The sequence below is a fragment of the Cinclus cinclus genome, chromosome 2, assembly GCF_963662255.1.
Source record: "Cinclus cinclus chromosome 2, bCinCin1.1, whole genome shotgun sequence".
NCBI classification, from domain to species: domain Eukaryota; kingdom Metazoa; phylum Chordata; class Aves; order Passeriformes; family Cinclidae; genus Cinclus; species Cinclus cinclus.
The window spans coordinates 48,560,865-48,576,586 of NC_085047.1; the positions used below are offsets into that span (position 1 = coordinate 48,560,865).

The 15,722-nt window shown below is 39.2% G+C and overlaps 1 protein-coding gene across 2 annotated transcripts in view; it reads left to right on the plus strand.

Moving 5' to 3' along the window:
• The window catches only part of CDK8 (cyclin dependent kinase 8), a 74,804-nt gene that overhangs the window by 24,224 nt on the left and 34,858 nt on the right, over nt 1-15,722 (plus strand). For both annotated transcript variants that reach the window (XM_062487611.1, XM_062487612.1), the window contains exons 3-4: nt 9,944-10,054; nt 13,126-13,266. In XM_062487611.1, the coding sequence (XP_062343595.1) occupies nt 9,944-10,054; nt 13,126-13,266 (252 nt within the window). The remainder of the gene's footprint in view (nt 1-9,943; nt 10,055-13,125; nt 13,267-15,722) is intronic.

Sequence of the window (15,722 nt, forward strand, 5' to 3'; positions counted from 1 at the left end):
TTGCTTTCAGCCACTTGTGCACAGGATTTCGAAATACTTTGACTCAGGCTGAATGCTTTTAGGAAATGTCAGCTATCATTTCAGAGGGATTTGGGATAAGTTGTTGTCTTTCTGCAGTAGTTTACCTGAAAAGATTCAAAGAGATTGTTCTGCTTGAACTTGGCAGGGGAAGCCTGGCTGGTGTTTGGGAGGTGTCTCTGCTCTGTATATGACCTTAACTCGGTTTCTGTGCATTATGAGAATCATTAACTTGGCTGACAGGCAGGAAAGATTTGGCCTCATTCCTCTTGGGCAGCAAGGTCCCAAGTATTGATGGAAAGGAAGCAGGAGGCAGAGGTTCTTTCTCCATGCTCTGGGCTGCTTCAGCATGTGCCTTTGGAAGGGAACAGCAGTACAGCTCAGGGCCCGTGTGGGACAGGGTTGATGAGGGAAGGAGGGAACACAGTGCAAAATAGCAAAGATGTCAAGAAGGCAGGTATCAAGAGCCAGGAGGGGTGTGGAGCCCAAAAGCAGGTGTAGGGATAGAAAGCAAAACCTAAAGCAGTATTTCATAGCCATAGCTGACTTAGCTTCTGGTTATCCTTCCAGGCTTGTGACTTCTAATACTGTGGTAGAATTTTCCTGCAGTTGAATTAATAATTTACCATGGACTTGTGGGTTTGAATTTCTTTCTTCTCATTCTTTTCACATTGCTGTTTGAAGTGAACAGGAGAAATTTTCCCCCCTGGAGTAGTGTTAATTTAATTCTGTTAAATAGATTTTTTCCACCCTTCTATCAATTAATATTGTAAAAGGAGCAAAATTAATCTCCTATGGAAATGAATCAAATTAATGATAATAATCATACTGTTTATATTGATTGTGTGAGTATATGTAACATTTGTGAGAATGCTACTCAGTTAACCAGCAGTTTTGTGCCCTGTTATCTTTAATATAACTAATAAAATTATTTGTTGGTGTACTTTAAAAGTCAAGCCTGCATGCTGGACTTTCTTACAGTGTGTTCTGGACTACCCAAATTAATGCATTTAAAGAGTGTGGTGGTGTTAAGAGGAACTAGGATGGTTTGGTTTGCATATGAGCTGTATCCATTTCAGTTTCTCTGGAGAGCTGAGGCTTATATATTCTCCTCTGTGATAATCTGGGAAGAATGTAGTTTGATATAAATCCCAGTGAAACTCTTGTTTTTACAGCTCTGCCATGGTTTTTGTCTTATGATGAATAACTTCAGTTTTGGAGTATTGCGTAACTTTTTATATTTAGAAATACCTCATAATCTACTCTTTTAAGACATCTGTTTGATGCAGACACCTGAGTTGAAGAACAGTTTAAGAAAAATGTGGTAGCTATTGAAATTCATTGGTTACAGGGAAAGGTTTAAACTAGGTTAGAGACCTGATTTCAGATGGCTGGATCAGTTACGGGATCAGCTCAATCTATAAATCAGTTTAAATAAGTGATTTGTTTGGGTTTTTTTTTCTTCAGTCATTCCAGCTTTGATTTTCTTCAACCATTTATTTGCTTGGTGGAGTTAACAGTTACTATGCTGATTGAATCAATGTCTTTCATATCAGGCTGGTTGAAGAGAGATTTTTCCTTATCTTTTCCCTATTAATCCACCATGGTAAACATTTGTGAATCCTGCCTCTTTCAGAATCTTAACTGAATGTGTGGCTGCTCGTATCTTGTTCTCTGCAGATCTGTGCACTGCCTGGTATGCTGGTTATCTCTTATGTGATCTTCAATTTAACTTCTGAGGATTTAAGCAGGCACTAAAAACTGCATGTTCAGCACGCCAAGAGTTGAATTTGTGGTAGATGGGAGAGCAGAGAGATAGAATGGTGAGAAGATTTGTATAAAAATATGCAGGATGTACAAGCCCAAATGATTGATTTCCCGTCTTCTGATTTAATCACGTGGAAGAAAGTCATTAAAATCTATCCACCTGGAATAGCGCAGCAAATGCTATTTCACAGTTGGCAAAGCAGGAGAATTCTTCAAGGCTGTAGAAAGCTGAAGTAGTTAACCAGGCTTTAAATACAGCTTCAGGATTTTGGCTTATTTCTTATAGTTTCCTATACAGAAGTCCTAGGTTTTGAAGCAACCAAGTGATTTGCTGGTATGTTTTGTCAGTTAGCATTTTTCGTTCAGTTTCAGTGGGTTTGCAAGTACTTGTCTTGCATATGCTTCCTTTGGCTAGTGAGGAGTTGCTTAGGTTGAGGTCTTGTTTGAGATTTTTGTTTTGTTTAGTTGAGGGAGCTATGAGGTTTTTTTATTTTGTTTTGGTTTTTTTTTTTTTTTTTTGTTTTGTTTTTCTGTTTTTGTTTTTTCTTTTTACCAGGTTTTCATGTGTTTATTTATTGGTGCCTGTTTAGGTCAACAGAAATATCCAATATAATTAATTTTTGTCTTGGCTCTGAAAAGGAAGTGCTTGTCATAGCAGATGGTTTCAGTGATTGAAATGGTGAATGTGACAGTGCAGGTCTGGGGTGGACAGTGCTGTGCTCTGGCTGTCTCCTGTCTGTGTTGTGTCCTTTAAACACCATATTCAGTTTGTGTGAGTTAAAACAGCCTTGGGGCTGCCAGGAATGGAACAGAAAACTACAGAACAATAAGCAGCTGGCTTCTCTGGTTGTTTTCACTTTTTAGATCTGCCTTGGAGGCATTCCTAGGAGTTTGTTTCCTGCTGTAACAAGTGCAGTCTGTTATCACAAAAGATGATGTCCTCTATGTTGGATCTAGTGATTGTGTGACTGTAGGACGTTCATCTTTGCCAAAGGGCAGAAGACCAGTTTTGTTAGCTTTGTGGAGTGAGCAAGCAGAGTTGAACCATCCTTTAACTCCTGTGAAAGGGAGAGCCTCTACTGCAGGCCTGCTCATCTCTGTGTCTGCACTGTCCCCATGGCTTTCACCTGGGCTGGAGGGTGGCAGAGGAATAGACAGAGGCACAGCAGCAGGCACAGCCCCTGTGGCAAGTTAGAAGGGAGCTGCTGTTAGTGAGCGGTCTTGCCTGAGTTGACCTTGGTGGAGGAGGCTCCTCTAGAGAGTGATTGGTCCTTCTCACACACTGGGCCTTCTCTGCCCTGGGTGACAAGTGTGTCACCATGGGGTTGTCAGGTGTCTCTTCTCTCTGCCAGTGGAAGGGATGGAAGAAGGGTGTAAGGGCTCTTTCATAGCCAGTCTGAGGATAACTGTGATCTCTGCAGGAGCCAGAGGGGACCCCGTGAGGCAGAAGCCAAAACTGGGTGACACCAGGATTTATACCATTTTCAACACCTTCCCCTGGTAAGGAGCAAATAACTCTGCCAGGTGAGCTTGCCTGAAGAGATCCTGAACCAGCTGTGTGGCAATGAACAATAGTTGGTTCCTCAGGTTATGGGGACAGTCATGTCCCTTCCACGCTAATAGTGAAAGCAGTTTCCCACAAGAAAGACCAACTACAGAAATCACTTAGATGAGTGCATGTCTTCCTTGTGTCCGAGGGTTTCTTGGCAATCTTTCCATGCAGTGAAAGGTGACAAAGTACTGAGGAAGACAGATGTTCAATTTTACTCTTTTTGGCGTGTTTAATGATTCTCAAATGCTTTAGTTTAATACTAATACAGTATGTAAAATATCGTTTGTGACTGAGTACTTTACCCAGCTACATTACTTATCTGAAGACAGTATTCTTGATGTTGTGTAAAGGGAATGTAGCACTGTTTTTAGTTCTATGACAGTGGGACAAAGATGCTGACTAAATTTAATTAGAATTCTTAGGAATCCTACTGTTTTCTGTGAACAGTTCAGGCTTGACATCCAGTGTCTGTCTCATCTAGGTTCTTCACCCACCTCCTTACTTTCAGGGAACGTTCAGTAACACCTCTTCTAATATTTAAAATGGATTTGGAATTAGAAGGTGCAAATAAATATTGACTTGCACATGGCATCGCATGAGACTCACTTGTTTTAGAAGCTGTGGGAGGTAAAAAGGAGTATGGTTTTGTGTTTTCTTTTCCTCTTGACATTTTGTGTTGTCAGGTTTCTTTTTTGCACATTTATGACTTAAAAAAATCAAAATAAAATATACAACTTTGTGAAATTGTTGCTTTGTCTGAAGAATTGGTGCTTCAAAAATGTGTTGGCATCTTCATAATAAATTTTTAGAGTGAGCAGTACTAAAACTTTTTGTTACAATGCTTTTGTTTTGAACACTTCTGAAAGGAAAACAGCATGCACTTTCAGCAGGTATTCTGTTCTTTTTTAGTACTGTGGAATGCCTGACTCGTGAGAATATAAAACCAAAATTGCATTTACACTGAAACAAACAGATCTTGAATCTGATGCATAGCAGCTAAGCCAGCCTGAGATTTGAGCATTTATATAATAAAACTTGGGAGTTAGTTTGTATAAAAAGTTTGAAATACTTGAGTCGAGCTCCACTGTTCCATAGGAAACTAAGAATAGTGTTTGGAAACTTTTTAACAAATGTTGGTGGTTTAGAATTGAGTGACATCTCTGGAGTCATAATAATCAATTCCTGCTCTTGCAGACAAGCAAAGGGTACTTTAAAAAATTTAGCAAGCTAGAAGTTAAACTTGTAAGGAAAAGAGATCTCTGAAGGCAGTTGCTGAGTCTCATTCTAGTAATGAGTCTATGAACATTATTCAGCCTTTAAGCCAAAATTAATCATGACTAATTTGTACCCATTTGTACTTATTGTAATATGGTCAGTTAGTTAAAATAGCTCTTTTCTTCTGCTCTCATTTTAAAGAGAGATATAGAGACTGTTTCTTCTCTGCTTTGTTTTGGCAGGCTATAAGCATTTTGGCTTGGCTTGCTGGTTTTCTTTGAGAGGTAGGCTCTCCTTTCTTCTGGGTGTAGGCTTGGGCTTTCTTTGCCCTGTTGCGGTTGGAATTAATCTTCCCTGAATGGGCCAGAATTATGCATAGTGTTTCAAGTAATGTCTTATTGCTGCCTATACTCATCTGTGGTAGCAGTAATTCCACTGGCACGTTTCTTGTTACAGGATGAGTAAAATTTATCATTCTCCTTCCAGTCTGAAAGTTGCCTTCTTGCATCAACTACAGTCCGCTTTGTGTTCCATGGCTCTGCTTGTCCATTTTTCCATTGCAAAGCCATGGCATTTTCCATTGCAAGGCCATGGTTAATGTATGATGTTTGTTTCTGGATCCCTTGTTGAAACTGCCATGAGCCTTTTTGAAACATGAGATGATAATTGGAGTTGGAATTTATGCCATCAAACTAGCCATGTTATGAGGTAGTGACTTTTGTTTAAATGAGTGTTTGGTTGATACTTCCAATGTCTTTGCGTGTAGCCAGTTTTCTGAGTATCCTAGGCCTTGGGAGAAGGGCTGCATGGCACTCAAAGGAAAACAGAGCAAGAAGCTGCTTTTTCTAAAATAGCTGACGTCCTGACGTAGAGGAAACTCCTTCTGGAACAATTACGCTCCGTTACAGGATTTTGGAATCACTTGGGGTTGGAAAGACTTGTATTGTCAAGTCCAGCCATTAACCCAGCGCTGCCAAGTCCAGCACTAAACCGCGTCCCTCAGTTGCAACACATCTGTATGTCTTTTAAATACCTCCAGGAATGGCAACACAACAGTTTCCTGCTCCTGTCCTTGATGAGCATTTTGGTGAAATAATTTTTCCTGGTAACTGATCTTAACTTTCCCTGTGCAACTTGAATTATTGAAGTAAACATGGTAGTATTGCAAAGCTGTGTTTTGCAGGTTAACATGCCCTGTGGACAACAGAGGTTAGCAAATGTCAAGGGCAGGGGTGAAATGACGTTTGCAGCAGAGCTAGAAATCCTTGCTTAGGTGAAGAGTGCTGTGTCTTGGCTCATGAGAAGTGCTGTAGTTGTGGAGAGCTGTATGGGAAATGTGGGAATATTGCCGGGGGAAGCACATCATGTTCATAAAAAATAGTGCTGACTTCAGCTCATATTTTATGTGAAAGATAATTGTTAGTGCAAGAAAAAAATTGTCTTAGTCATGCTGCAGTTTTCCTGATTCCCTTACTACTGCTGTTGATTATTTAATAACATCCTGTTTTATTTCACTTTCTCCTTCATCCTGAAGTAATTCAACAATTTTATGCATCATTGGGACACTTTGATTTACTGTCCCTCAGGTGCCCTGTGGCTGTGTGGAATGAGTATTTCTTCAAGAGGGAGATGGAAGGACCTCAGTGTGAGCCTAGGACCTGCACACAGGGATGCTGTTTCCCTTGCTGGATCTTGAACAATATGAAAATGAGGGCAAGATCAGCTAGGGACACACATGGACTTCTAAAACAGATGTATTGTCATCCTTGTCATTTGCTGATTTCTATTCCTTTTAAGGTCTGTTGGTCTCCCTTCTTTATAAGGGGGTACCCAGTCTGACTGGTATAAGACCAACCATTCTGGTTGAGGAAATAGGTTTGAGTCATCACGTGATAGGCAAATGAAAAGGAAGGCAGTTTACTGAGAGCCAAATACATCATTTTTGTCTGCTTTCTCTTTGTGTTCTACAGAACTGAGCTAGGATAGACAGAAGCAATTAGATAACAAAGTCATTAGGCCAAAAAATAGCCCTTATCATTGGCAGGCATCATACTGATAGTCAAAGCATGTTTCTTGCAGTCTACTTTGTCTGAACTGTCTTTGAGCTCTGTCAGCTGCTGGACACAAGTCAAATGATCTGGTAGGAAAGGCATGTGGTTTATGGGCTAGAGAGCCCTGATTCATGGAGACTGAGGTTGCTGAAAATTCTCTTTTACAGCCCATGTGATGGGTTATCATCTGCACAAGCTCTTTCAGATACTTCAGACAGTGTTCACACTGCGAGCATTTCAACCTTTCCAAGACAGTGATTCAGGAATCATCTGTCCCACTGAAGCAGTCGTTTCCTTATTCTGATGGTTTTGCTGATGTATGTTAGCCATCCTGTTCACTTGGTTGCTTGTGGCTGTCTGGCTTTGAACCATCAGTTTTTTTAAGCAAAATAAAAGAATGTGGATTTAAGAGCTATTCAGCACATGTGAATGCAGAATCTAGCAAGAATGATAGACTGAGTCCACAAAGAGGTGCTGTCAGTGACAGTAATGAAGGCCAGAACTCCTATAGCACAATGGTGATGGGCTGCAAAAGGAACTTCTCAGGTGTTTTCTTAAAGAGTGTCAGGTGGGACTGATGAGAAGGAAAACAGGTTGCTATGGAACTTTAAGGAAGATAGTGGGGGTTTGGGTATTTGAGAGGATTGCTGGGATTAGAGGAAGAATAAAAGGTGGGAACAGGAATGATCAAGGTGGAGTGGGGAAGAAAAAAGCAAGAAATGCTGTCAATCTCAAAGTCTGCAAACTCTACCTTAGAACAAATAAGGGAGAATTCTGTCTATGTTGCCTCACTACACAGACAGGGAATCCTTCTGCTGCATTACTTAAAAGTTTCTCATATTTGTGTCCAGCTTTGGTGATAAGTTTTCTGTGTGTTCTCCACGCTGACTCACATTTCATGTGAATAGGTTAGATTTTTTTTTTAGGTAGATGAGGTAGATGATATCTGCTACCCCAGGAATAAGGAATAGGAGAGACTTAAAATGGGATCATAAAGGACAAAAGGGAATGTTACATTAATTTTTAGAACTCTGACCAGTATCTGCATCTTTCATCAAGGAATAGTTTGTTGTATCTGGTACAGATGTGTCCATTAGGTCACAGGCAGTATAATATTTTGGTATGGACATACAGTTGCTGAACTGTCATGTATTATTCTGGTAGGGTTAATTAAAAAGTTTAGCATAAATTTAATATGTGAATTTATGCTGATTAAAGAAAAATTACTTTGTTCTAAGGATTGGCACAGTGTGTTCTTAAACCCTGCAACATCATTCACCATTGGGAGGCTGGTGTTTGATGCTGTGCTGTGCCTGTCTGGCATGCAGTTCATCTCCATACCAGCCTGTATGGTGGAGCATGTTGGATTTGTGACTAAAGCAGTGTTGATAAGACAGCAGCACTTTGGCTATTTCTTACTGTGTTTGGGCTTTCTCTGTTTCCCATTCCTGCTTCTCCTCCCTTTGGAGGGATAGCCTTTGCTAGGAAACTGGCTGGGCATCAGTCTTGTGGGAAGTTGTACGTGATTGCCTTTGCTTGCTTCTGTGTGTTTTTTTTTTGTTGTTGTTGTTTTGGGGGGTTTTTTTTGTTTTCTGGAGTTTGTTTGTTTGTTTTTGTTGTGGATGTGGTGTTTATTCCTCTTTCTTTCACTTACTAAACTGTCTTACCTCACTCACAAATTATCTTGCATTTTTGTTCTTCCATTCATATGTGACTGAGAGAGGTGAGCAAGTGGCTCTCTGGGGTTTAGCTTCTGGCTGGGGTTAAATTACTACAGTCAGTCCCCACCTGTAATTGATAAAAAAGTGCTAATAAGCATTTCTTGGTTTTTCCCTTATGGATCTTATTCTTTCTAGGAATTACAGGCACTTAAAGAATTTCATACTTGTGGATCCTGCCTTACAGTGCCTTGATGTAGTGCTTTTATAAATCTTAAGAGTTTTACCATGCTGAAACTCTGAAACCTTCTGCATTAATTTATGTTCTTGCTTTGTCTCCTCTGCACTATCTCCCTGTTTGATCTTATACTTGAGGTAAAATTTCTGTGGGCTATAGGTCCTTTTTTTCCAAGAAATGTCACACTGAAGGCTGGTCAGTGAGTCATAATGCAAGTCTGTCTCAAATTAAATAGGAGAGAAGGAAACAGGCACACATATATATATATACTTCCATTTTACTATCTCAGTAGAAGCTAAAATTTCAGCACTTACAACAAAGGTATAAATAGAAAGGAATGAATTTTTTTGTTTCCTCTGTTACGTAGTAGAAAAATTATATTTTGTTGAAAATAGATTTTCTGAAGTAAATTCTGTGTTTAAAGAGTAGTTTAATTTTCTGTTGGCATTTTTTAATAAAAGCCCCTAACATTAATTTTAATAAAAAAGTCGTCATTTTTGGCACACTGAACTGGCAGGATTTTGACTAGTCTTCGGTAGTCGCACTTAACCGCTGTTTGCTTAGGTAAAGCTTTTGTTTCTTAGTAATTGAATGAGTACAATATTATTGTAACATGATAGGTAGAGCTCAAATAGGCTGATGCTGTGTGCATTCAGTTGTGCTGTATCTCATCTGTTTTCCTTTTGGTGGGGTTCAGACTATAGCTTCTGAAGCAGCTGAGCTGGCTTAATGGCTCACTGCTGCTGAAAGAAGTTCCAGGTGTGTCCCTGTGCTAGGGCTGTCTTTGCTGTTAGTACCCTGATGTGTTTGAGCTCAAGAACTCTGTACCAGATTACCTTTCACCAGCCTTTGTGCATCCAGAATAGGTTTTTTTTCTTGACCTGGGTGCTGTGTTATGGGTGGCTTCGGTGAATGTACTAACTGGTGTAATCTTTGTTGTGGCAAGAAGGTGGGCCCTCTTCTGTAGAGAGTGGTGTCCTTGTAGATGAGCAGTCTACCTTACAAACCACATTTTGGTTTAGCTGACTGCACTGACAGGCTGTACATCAGCCATCCCATTCAGTCTCAAATTACTGCAACCAAAATGCAGCATTTTCAAATAATTGGAAGTGAGGAGAAAACAGGGTACTCCAAATGGGACTGTTGGAGATTATAGCCTTTGTGAAAGGGCAGATGCCACAGCTGGCTGTTTAGAGAGTCATCTCAGTCCTGGATAATAATGAGGTTTACATAAAGTTGAGCTTTTATAAAATGAGTAGGATGTGAATGCCCTGAGGGGGTTATGACCTGCTTTCAGCTTTGTTTTGAAACTAATGAGTGGGACTTTCATTAAAAAAAAAAGTGGTATTCTATGGCTTGCAGATTTCAACTTCTGTTGTTTGTGTTCTAAGTATCCCAGTTCTGGTTGTATGTATGTAACCATTGTGGACTTTTTCTTTTGCAGTTGCTGCGGGAGCTCAAGCATCCAAATGTCATTTCTCTGCAAAAGGTGTTCCTTTCTCATGCTGACAGGAAAGTGTGGCTTCTCTTTGACTACGCTGAGCATGACCTCTGGGTAAGGTGAATTGTTTGTAGGTACTAGGCTTAGAGTTTTACTTGCAGCAAAGGGACAGGGACAGGGGAGACACATCATTTTTAAACACAGTATAACTGCTTACTCCATGTTTGTTGGAAGCATTTTCAGTACTAAAGGACAAGCAATGGAAAATTTTAAGTAAACTCACCACACAGTTAACCTGTGGTTTCTTAAACAAGATAAAAAACTGCAAAAAAGTCTGCAGAAATCAGCTCTAAGTAGCTAGAAGTCTGCTTAAATAAATGTAGATATAAACTCCTATTACAACTAAAATAGGGTGCAGGAAAATATATTGATTACACAGGTGAGTTCACTTTGAAAAATGACAAACATTTTCTGAATAGGGCGGTTCAGTGTTTTAGTTGCATTGATTGTCATCTGTGAATACATAAAATGAGAATAGTGACACTGTATAGTTAATTCATACATTTCAATGGGTAGAATTTTTTTTTTTGAGAATTTTTCTCAACTTGTCTGCAGAAATTCCATGTATTTGGGAAGAAAGCTATTTATTTCTAATTGCAAGATAGAGCTTTAAAATATAAACCTGTTGGAGGCAAAGTAAATTTGTTTTAAGATACATACTGTATTCCTCTGTTAGCTCAATATTTGTAATCTTAATATCCATTTGGAATACTTAAAAATAAAATAGCGTGGTAAAAAATGAAAAATGCCACACAGCCTTGATTTCCTGAAAAAACTAGTGTGTGTGCCTCAAATTGATGCTGACATACATTTGGAGCATTGCTCTCAATGCTACAAGTGCCAATCTCAGAAGATGCTAAGATTCTTATCAAGGGGTGCAACAGAAACAATTTGTAACGAGATAGAAATTTTTATGAATGTGTACATGTGAGAATTGCACAGTATGAATTGAGTTGTTTCTTCGTCAGTATGTCACTTAGCACAAATCAAAGTAAAACTAATTTCTTTTGAAAATGGTGTTCCTTATAGTTCGGAATTATTTGATAGCGTTTGTGTAAAAATGAGTGTGTCAGTTTTCTTTCTGCTAAGCTAAATGAAAGGTATTTTCTGACAGTTAGTTGCCTTGGAAGTTCTGATACTTGGTATTGAGGTTTGGTTGCCAAAATAAAATTAGAGACAAAAAAATTAGCAAATAGCTAAAATGGTGAGACATTGTTAAGGCCGACAAACAAGCAGCATCATCTTGAGGAAATGGAGTGCAGTCAGTTTTTATTTTAATATGATGGAAAAATAAGAGCATTATTTTTTTTTACTACTTTCCCATATTTATGATATGCTAAGCTACAGAGGTCTAGGAATGTCTGAGGATTTTTTTGTTTCAGAAGGTGCTACAAGGCTTTGTATTTGTTAGGGGTGTCATTACTATGACCTGTCCTTGTTTGTATTTATACATTTCTGCATTGCTTCTGCATTGTACGTAACCTGAATCACCACAGAAACACTGGTTTGTAAGTAACTTCAGAATGACCTTCAATTTTGACCTTTATGCTTACATGCATATACCTGTATGAACTCCAGAATTCCTCAGCTGTACCAGCTCCTGGTTGTTCACTGTATCTCAGTTTTGGTTGCAGTGACTGGGCTGGCTCTGTGCCCCAGAGAGCCAGCTATAGATCAAATGCTCCAGCCCTGTGTGTATTTATCACAGCAGGTTTTAAGTAAGGCTGGGAAAGGGCCAGATAATACAGAGGGTATTAGAGCAGGAACAAAAGAAGTCTAGGACAACCATCTGTTTTTCTGTGTGTCTCTAAAGAGTTGCATCTCTGTCCACTGTATGAAAATAACACTTGTTTTGGAGTTGGTAGAAGTGAGAGGAGGTGTGAAACTTGTGGCTAAGGCTGAGGGGTACTTTTACATGTGGTACTTGGCTGACAGTGCAGGTACTGTGGCCTTTTCATCAATGCTGTGCATTCTCTGTGCATCTCTGTGTTTACCATTGTTAGGGCAGAAATGTGCTTGTTCCTCACAGGAAAGCCAAGCTTGGCTGCCTGAAGCAAAGGAGGGCATGCATGGAGCTGGGCTGTGGCAGGAGAGGAAAGGCAGTTTCCCAAAGGGAAAAATAGTTGAGTTAATAGTTGAGCTAATTGACATCTGGAACATAAGGGGTCCTGAACGTAGGAAGAGCACATGATAGAAGTTGGTGCCAGGTTTTGGGAGACAAGAATTGGGCTGTTTTGATGATCACACAAGTGCAAACCATTACAGAAAAAAAAAGTGTAAATACGTTAAGAAGCTTGTTCTAGAAATTGCCTCTGTTTGAAGGAAACAGACATGGAAATGGTTACCATGACTGTGGCACACCTTGCTGTTGAGCTTAGTGACACCTGGGATTCAAGTGCTGAGACAACAGATCCTTTTGGGGTCCTCCTTTGTGCCAGACATCACTGCTTGTGTCTAAACTCAGAATTGCTAAAGCTTCTTTTTTCATGGCTGATTTTCAGACGGACAGATTTGTAGACTTGCTCTGTCTACAGCTTCTGTTTTGAGAGTATTGTGCTATGAGGGTATAGTAAGTACAGAAGGAATAACTCTGGGCTTCTGATTGAAATGTATAAAATTCCTAATACAGTTTGCAGAAATTTCCGCTTGGCTTTCGGTCTTGGATGCTGCAGTTACTACTGTAGGAGAAAACTTAGAAGTAAAATAATGTAGGAAGTAATACACTTCAAGTTCTATGATTTGATGTACAGGGTATCAGCCTATCTTAACAAAAAGACTCCCCAGACAAAAATGCCTCTAAAACCTAAAAGATCAGTGATCTGCAAGGAAATGTGCTTTGATGGTTGTATTGGTTTTGTATTCCTCATACTCTGCAGGGCTTAGCTGCCTGCTGGGGTTAAACCACAGCAAAAATTGTTTTAATTTTTGAGAGGTTGCTTTGGGACAGTGATCACTTCACCAAGACAAGATTAATTTGTTAGTACTTAAAGCACATGTTTCTAGTTTGGAAAACAAATCATGAAAGAGTGAAAAAAACCCTAAGAAGTCTGTGTAAGGAGTTGATGGCAATCTTTTTGTGTAAACATTGCACTTGTTTTATTTTCATTTCTTTTTCCCTTTTGCAGCATATAATCAAGTTTCACAGGGCTTCTAAAGCAAACAAGAAACCAGTTCAGTTACCTCGGGGAATGGTGAAGTCGCTGTTATATCAGATCCTAGATGGTATTCACTACCTGCATGCTAACTGGGTGTTACACAGGGATTTGGTAAGTGGATCCACAATGGGTTTTAGCACTGGGATGGTGATTGAGGGCAAGGGTGGCTTTTTTTTTTTTTTTTTCAATGAAAAACCACTGGGAAACAAAAATCTTGGTGCTAAAAGCATGTTCTAATAAATATATATTTTTACACTGCAGTCAGATGGCCTCAATTAGTAGAGTGAATTTTAAAAGCTGGCTGTGAGCTGATATGCTCGTGAGAGCAAGTGTATCAGATGGCTGTTGTTATTTTTTGATTTTCTAAAGAAACTGTTTTAAATGGTTCATTTAAATGGTTTCATTTAAATAGGCTTGTTGAGGTACAGAAAATGCCTCTAGTAGTATCACTGCAGGCAAGATAAATAACTGAATACACCTTTGATATAGGTGGGGGAGAATGATTTACCATAAGAACTGCTAAAAAAACCCCTTTTTTCCCCCTGAAATTATCAATTTAATGTAGGAAAGTGACTTTTGAAAGCATTAGTTTCTCCTAATGTTCATAATCTACCGGCACTATAGCCATGCCACCTTCAGATGATTTCTGCAGGTAAACTAATATTTATTCAAACTACAATATAAGGAAAAACATTTTTAAACTGAGTTAGTGTCTTTAACCAGAAAATTCTTTTCAACTGGTGAATCTCACCAACTCTTATATATTTGCCTTCAAAATATACCCACGGCTAACTGGTCGTTTTTGTCTGTTATCTTGAAATTGGGTAGTTTCTCCAGTCCACTTGTCTATAGGTCTTACTCTTTGATAGCATTCTTTTTTCCAATTTGCTTCTAAGTGTACCGCCTATATGTGATACTCTCAAGCACAAATGAAATTTCAGTAACTAGAAGTATCATTAGTTTGAGCTTCCATTCCTAATGATTCAGTATTACCAGTGGTATTCTGTGTTTGGTGGAATAAGTCTGGCTTTCTTACTACTCCTCCAGAGTCACTTTGTCCTTGAAATAGCTTTAATAGTGTTCCTGGAAATGTGGTCAAGGACTAGTTTTTTGACGTCTATTTTCAAGCCTGATAAATGCTTTTACAGAATGCCAGTTTCTCCATTTGAACTGTAGGAAAAAGGTATAACTCTGATAAACTCCATTTTTAAGACTGAAATGCAGCGAAACTTTGCTTTATTGCGGTGATTGTGTGGCTGGTTTTGATTTGCTCCTGCTTTTAGCGATGGAACAACAGCCTCAGCAGGAGGGGAAAAAATCAGATTCCGGTGGCTTTGTCAGGACTCATGAAGTAGTGGAGCAAAACATAATATGGAAATACCTGTACATGTGCGTGTTCGTACTTAGACAACTTTATTATATTCTTAAGAGGCATACAGGAAGCAAATGATTTGTCATCAAGAATCTAAATTTTTCTGATGTTTTACTTGCTACAGTTTCACAAAATTTATGAACTTAAAATAATGCTTAAAAGGAAACAATGCATGTTGTTAACTGGATGGCTCAGGAGATTGGTAATTTATTACAGAGCCTTTCACATCTAGGGCTGCTGCCAAAATGCGGTGTAAGTTTGCAACTGCAAAAAAAACTACTGCCATCTTATTTTCTGTGAAATGCGTTGGTGGTCTCAGTCCAGCATGAAGTTTCCTTCCAGCAGAAAATCCACCATCACAATTTTCTATCTTTTGATAATCTGAGGAAGAGACCAAAAGCTTGAGGCAGAGACTGAGAGGTCTTCCCACCAGAACCTTGTCAAGCTGTGTTGGTGAGAATCCAGAAGAGCTGTACAGGGGCTGCCTGCGCCACCTTGTCTATGGAAACCTTTGGACTTGTTATTTTGAAACTGTCCAGTTTGAGCTCAATTCAGAAGGCACGTGTTTCTTGCAAAACAAAAGACAGAACTGCACCTGCCGATGCTTTCTTTCTTTTATCAGGGTCTGGAAATAACCTGAGTAACAGAAGGGATTCTACCTAGTGTTTTGTCTTGGAAAGACAGGGTCCTGTTGGTTAAGCTTGAGAATTGGGACCTCACTAACATTATGATTCATACTGATCATATTAATATTGTACTGGTATTAATGCTTAGATGTGATTTTTCTATTCCAGGGTACCTGTAACATTATTACTCAGGAATATCAGTGTTAAATCATCAGTTTTTGCTCTGACTGGACAGATTTACTATGTTTTTCCTGCTGTTCCTTTAGACAATAGGTATTGCTGGAGTTTCTAGATGTTTTATGTTTTCCTGGATTTAGATACACCCACAGAGCTGCTTAAGTTACGTGCTTGCTTTCATGTTTTGTACTGTAAGAGTGATGGTGCGTGGGGCTGGTAGAGAGCTGAAGACTGTAGTAGTTGGCAAAAATTGTTATTTTCTCAGAGGATAAGGAATAAGGAATTTTTTAATGGGTATGAATTATCTGTGTAATGACCTTCTAAGTGCAGTTTTTCTGGGTTTGGATTAGTTTTCTGTTTGGCTTCTTTTTTGGTGTTTTTTTTTTTTTTAA